We start from the raw sequence: 6,429 nt of genomic DNA on the forward strand, positions 1-6,429 counted from the left end.
TGGGGGTGGTGCGGCTTCCTCCGCCTCTCGTCGTCGATCTTCTTCGAGTGATTGTTCCATTAATTGGCGCATTTGCTCAAAAGGATCCATTTGTTTGAGTTGATTGAAGATGGAAATTGGAGTGATAGAGAGGATTTGAGAGGAATAGATGTGTGTTTGTGTTTGAAATGAGTATGGAATAGAATTATTTATAGAGTAAAAAAATTAAAAATTTAAAAAATGAAAATAAATATTTAACGGTAATATTACCGTTTGAAAAAAAAAAATTTTTTTATTAAAAATCGATTTTTTTTTAAAAAAATGAATTATTGCGTCATCAGTGACGACGCCCACTCGCGGGCCAGCGAGTGGGCGTCACGCACGCATGGGGACGTGCCACGTGTCCCTGGCGCGTGGCGAGACAGCTCGTCTCGTGTCTCTCCGAGACGAGCTACGCGACGAGACGGTCGCGAGCTGGAGACGAGATGGGCGCTGCAATGCGTCTCGCGGGGGTCTCGTCTCTCCGAGACTAGACGCGAGCCCGGCGCGAGACGCGTTGTGGATGGTCTCATCGCCTATGAATCGCTCACACAACGTCTGCACTCTGCAATATATCAATTCTCTATAAAGAATATTGAGGGAAAATTCACCAACTTTGATTAATAATCTAACCTACCAAACTATGCCTTATAATATGAGAATAAGTTAGATACCGAATCTCATAGGCCACAAAATACTAACAATTTCGGATATTGATTTATGTCAATCCATTTAATTTCTTTAATCTTATTTTCATAAATATATACTAACTCCCATCATTTTTGTGTTTCAATTGGTCGGATTCAGATTCAGATTCAGATTCCACCACGAATCCATGAGACAACAGCTAAACATTAGATTTCTCATTTCTTTCATATTTCCCTTTCCCATATATCCCAACACAACCAAGATTCTCTGTTTAGTTTGTTTCTACTTCATTCGACAAAAACTGTAGTAACTGCAATTTCATATTCCATCTTGCTTCTCATCAATAATCCAAAATAAAATAAAATAAAATTCATAGAAATTTAGGACTATTAATTGAGCAAGATTAATCAAACTTTGTAACTACTATTTACAATGATTTATCATCTAATTAAAAATAAAAAACAGTGATTGATCTGAATCAATAATTGATAGTAGTATTAAATTAATTAATGATTGAAGAGTCAAAAGGAATACCCCATTGTGTTCATACGACCCTTCAAAATCCCCCTGTAGAGGGCAGCATGATTCGGCGGCAATTCATTTCCACACCGATTCTTATGTATTTCGATTCTCTTCCTCCCTGCTTTTCTGTACAGTTCGCCATTCCCCTCCGGTTCCTTCACATCCTCCGCAAATTTCACCTTCTTTTTCTTCTTCCTCCTCCTATTGCCACCTGTCACCACACCAATCACTCAGAAAATGCAATTCATGAAACCAATCAATTAAAGCTGTGTTTATGTATTAATTAAATTAATTACCTGAAGATAGGCAAGGTTTGAGGAGTTTCTTTTGATGGATTTGGGAGATGGGAGGGAAATACTTCTCAAGGAGGAGATCGAAGAGGACGGCGGTGCCGGCGGAGACGGCCATGGCGGTGGCGGTGGCCAAGACTACACCTTGAGAAGTCAACGTCGGAGACATGGCAACAAATTCTGATCTTTGAATTGCCAAAGATTAAATTAGTTATATTAGTAGGAGTATACGAGAAAAAGTTACGGTGGGTTGGTTTTGAGGAGAAATAGTATATTTATTTGTATATGAATATATTAATGGGATTTTAAAATTGAATGTGGAGTAATATGAATGTGTTAATTGTAGAGAGAGGGGTTGTAATTACTAATTTGAATGGGGAGAAAAAAGGAAAGTGGGAAGAAAAGAGGTTTATTGAGTTTGGGATTTGTCCAAGTGAACCACACGCCATGACCAAGTCGAGATGTGGTCAACAATAGGAGTATATCACTATCTTTAAATTGCCATTTTTCAAATTTTCTGAATTTTTAAGTACACGTACAAAATGTCATATTTGATGATGCTCATAATGGCATTGTTTAATACTGTTTTTAACTTTGTGTGATTTGACTAAATTTTGTAATATAATTAATTATTACTTCATGCGTCCCTTAAATTGTCACATTTTTCTATTCTATTTATCCCACAAAATTTGTCACATTTCACTTTTTTACCATTTTTTGTAGTAGACCTCATATTACACTGACTCATTCGACCTCACATTTTATTATAAAAGTATGATTCACTCTCCACTAACTTTTTCAATTCACTTTCTATTAGTACATTTCTTAAAATCCTTACTCGGTCAAAGTGTAATAAAATTTATGGGACGGGGGGAGTATCTTTTAATTTAAATCATATAAAATATGATCAAAGTTTATGGTTTTAGAGATTAATATTCATAGATTTAAAGTTTGTGATATTTTAGATCAATTTGAACAATTTGTGAAAAATATCAGAATTTGGCTAAAATTTATGAGTTTAGGAACCAATATCTCTTAATTTAATAAACCAAACTAATATGAGTAATTTTCTTTGTTAAGATATTATTATTGTACTCACACTAATATTTTCATATGTCAAGATGTTATTATATGCACACTACATAGTGGTTGTGGATATCTCTAGCTAGAAACAATTTTATAAAAAGGTGCTAAATTAAATGAATATAAAATATTAATACAAGCTAAATTATAAGAAATGAATAAAAAAAACATCAAACTATTAGTTACTTTATTATTTTCTTTTTATAAAAATTAGTAAATAAATTGTATTGTACTAACATTTTTGGAATCTTATTTTCTAGTCATATTAACAATTAAAAAATGTCATTCCATTTCTAAAGATGGCAAATTATTCATACTGGAGTACATTGGACTAGATGCAGTCAATGAATCAATACATAAAAATGTCATTCCATTTCTAAATAGGAAAATTTTATTACATAAGTTGGACTAGATGCAATCAATATAAAAAAAATCAATTCATTTCTAAATATGGAAAATCTTTACATACGTTGGACTAGATGCACTCAATTTGTAAGACGTTCACATAATAGTGAAGTATTAATTGATATAGTAAGAGGAGGCCAATTTCGTTACAAATTTTGCAAAATTGGGATTTTATTCAAATAAAGTTTTGGGAGGAAATGAAATGCATGTGCGATTCATTAAAATCATGTGAGTTGTCCCATCTTTGTCATGGTAATCAAGACAATCTACATGTTGTTGGATAGAGCTTATCGAAAATTAGGAGTATATTGTTTGACTAAAATGAAATCGGGAGAAAATTACCAACAATGTTAAGTTTTTTATATTTGAAAACAAGAACTGAATCAAAATCAAGGTGTCTTTTAAATTAAACTAATTATTTTTATTTTCTTACTACATCATTTACGAAACATTAATTCAAATACAAGAGTGCAAATCCGTTTTAATTTTTATATAATTTATAAGATTAAAAAAAAAATAATAATTTTTACTTACTATATCCTTGAAAATTGCCAATTATTTCTATTTTCGTCCATCCCATAAAGTTTGGCACTTTCCACTTTTACCATTTTAGGTAATGGACCTCACGTTCCACTAACTGACTCACTCACTCATATTTTATTATAAACAAATGTTGGACTCAAATTGTACTAACTTTTTTAACTTAAAAAAGTATGCGTATTTCTTAAAAATCATGCCTAATCTAACATCCATACACCACAACTCCTCATGTATCCACTCCGAAAAGTAATTGGTGGAAGATGCCAGAAAATCATGTACGTGATAGAAAATAAAATGGAAGTTGTTCCACTGTGCTTACTGCTATGCCTACACTCTTCCTAATCCTTGTGTAGTTATTTATCGCCCCCAAAACGAAAAAAAAAATCTTGAAAAGGTTATACAAAAGTAAGTTATTTAATCATAGAAATCGTTGGCCAAAAAGTTTGGTAATCATGGACTACATGTGTTACTTCCTTCTCATTTTAAGCTAGAGTACAACTCCTTTTTGGTCCAAAACATATGGTTAAATTACGAATTTTGTCCATAACATTCATTTTCAGATTTTCAGGTCCATAACATACGAAAATCGCTCTTGGTTAGGTCCTTTTTGGACGGCTCCGTTAAAATACGCAAGTCAACCGTTACTTAGCAAAAGTTTGACTAAATTAAACAAAAAACTAGATTATTAGTGACTAAATAATTTGCTAATTATTTTCTTAAAAACACCAATTATCTTTTTTCTTAAAAACCAATTATCTGCCTTCAACTCTCATTTTCAAAAGAAGAAGGCAAAGCGTCGTTCTCACTTTCAGGGCGATACATTCCAACTCTTAGGCGATCTTCCAGCGATTCGAGGCGATATACCATTGTTCCAGCCATGAGTTGGGAATCCCCGTCGCGAAACCCAACTGAACCTGAGAATGAAGGCGAGAAGGGTCATGGTTCGTGTGTAGCTAACCCTAGTCCCGAAGGTGGGTTGGCCTCGTCGAACCTTAGCCCCGTCGCGGAAGTCGAAGTGGAGCTACATTCCGGTAACGACGGGTCTATATCAAACCCTAATTCTTCGAAGGTTGACCGACGACGTCCGACTGACGCCGATTTTCCCAAAGTAGAGAGGAGGACGAAGATGAGACTCGACCGCTCGGTTTCTCTTAAGCCGCCACTTCCTCCGAAGGATAAGGCTGCTGCTTCTTCTTCGAAATCCAATTTGAGTTCGCCAGTTGAAATCCTCAGAGATAAGCCGCCATTTGAAATTCCAGTTCCACGCCCTCGAAATCCACTTCGAGAAGGTTAGTTTCGAACTGAGCATATGAGTTATTCGTTGCATGTAAAAAACTAGGGTTTGCAATAATTGGAATAGATTGAATTGTGGTCCCATAGAATATGTATGTAAGTGTGGTCCCACCGAATATAGATTGAATTGGTGGTGGGGAAAACAAGTGGATGGTCTGGTTGTAGGGAAACCAGACGACATGGATGAATTTTTTTGTCTTGATATGTGTTGGACTAATAGGGTTTGTTGTGTATAAATGTTGGACCACTTTATGTTTTTATTGTTTACTTATGATTGACACCTTTGCTTACAGATGATACATTCACTACAAGGTTCCACTACAATGGTGTTATGGAGACATTGGAAGGGGGTGGAAAGCGGTATGTAAATGGTGAGTGAGATTACATTCATAAATGCAATATGGACAAGTGGTCAAAACTGGAGGTTGATGATGCTCTGGAGAAACGAGGGGTAGATGTCAGTGGTTTGGAGTACTTCTACCTGTGGCCAAGGATGACCTTGGAGAATAGATTGGTGCGGCTGTTTGACAACCAGTCCGCAATTGACATGGCAAATTTAGGAGTCAAATATGGAGTCGTGGATGTTTATGCAGTTCAGGTTGGGGGTATGGTGATTGATGCTTCTGAGGGGCCAGAGATGCCTATGAGTTAGTTAACACAAGAGGAAGTGCAAAATGAAGCAGAATCGTGCCGAGGAACAACCAAAGTGCAGTTTGTGCCGCCAGCCGGGACACAATAGGGCACGTTGTCAAAGTACGATCGCGAACATGTTTCGCGAAGGCGGTGCCTCGTCCTCTAACCCTCTCAACAAGAAACATGGTTCATCCTCACTCACTCGGAAGAAGAAAGGAGGGAAGAAAACAGATTGATTTAGTGTGATCGGTTTTTTGTCATGTAACATATACAATGAATACTTGCCGGTTTTCTTGCCTGTTGCTGGATTGTTGGTTTTTGGATTTGAGTGTTGTTTTGTTTTGGTATGTGAAGATGCAACCAGCTGCAAGTAACGTAACATTTGTTTAAGACCAGTTTGATGTACTTTATGAATATGAAGGATGGCTTTCGCATGTATATTTTTTGCATATTAATGCCCCAAATTCCAAACCCAATTTCGAACAAGAACAAGTTCGAATGCCAAAGAAGAAGAAGCAAGCAAGCTAGCTCAAAAATGCATCGAACTCAAAATACAAAATTCAGACAAAACGGTATGTTAAGATGCAACCAGCTGCAAGTAACGTAACGTTTATTTAGGACCAGTTTGAAGTACTTTATGAATATGAAGGATGGCTTTCGCATGGATATTTTTTGCATATTTATGCCCCAAATTCCAAACCCAATTTCGAACAAGAACATGTTCGAATGCCAAAGAAGAAGAAGCAAGCAAGCTAGCTCGCAAATGCATCGAACTCAAAATATAAAATTCAGACAAAACTAGGATTTTCATCAAATTAATTCACCATATAAAATAACCCAACAATAACTACAAAACATAGAGCATATACAGCAACATACACTAATTTCTCCAATTTTGCCTTCATTTCTGCTTTAATTTCGTCCAACATCAACTCTACAGCCTCAATGTTTTCATTAATTTCTGCTAAAACCAACCCTAAATCAGAAGCAACAACTA

At 35.7% G+C, this 6,429-nt stretch overlaps 1 protein-coding gene across 1 annotated transcript; it reads right to left on the reverse strand.

Annotated features, from left to right (window-relative positions):
* Nucleotides 1–1,020: 1,020 nt before the first annotated feature.
* LOC121793798 lies at nucleotides 1,021–1,859 on the reverse strand. The gene is made up of 2 exons (XM_042191830.1): nucleotides 1,485–1,859; nucleotides 1,021–1,399 (listed from the first exon to the last, which is right to left on the reverse strand). Exons 1-2 carry the CDS (start codon nucleotides 1,645–1,647, stop codon nucleotides 1,188–1,190), a joined length of 375 nt encoding a protein of 124 aa, XP_042047764.1. The 5' UTR covers nucleotides 1,648–1,859; the 3' UTR covers nucleotides 1,021–1,187.
* Between the last annotated feature and the right edge of the window lie 4,570 nt (nucleotides 1,860–6,429).

This window comes from Salvia splendens, chromosome 3, assembly GCF_004379255.2.
Source record: "Salvia splendens isolate huo1 chromosome 3, SspV2, whole genome shotgun sequence".
NCBI classification, from domain to species: domain Eukaryota; kingdom Viridiplantae; phylum Streptophyta; class Magnoliopsida; order Lamiales; family Lamiaceae; genus Salvia; species Salvia splendens.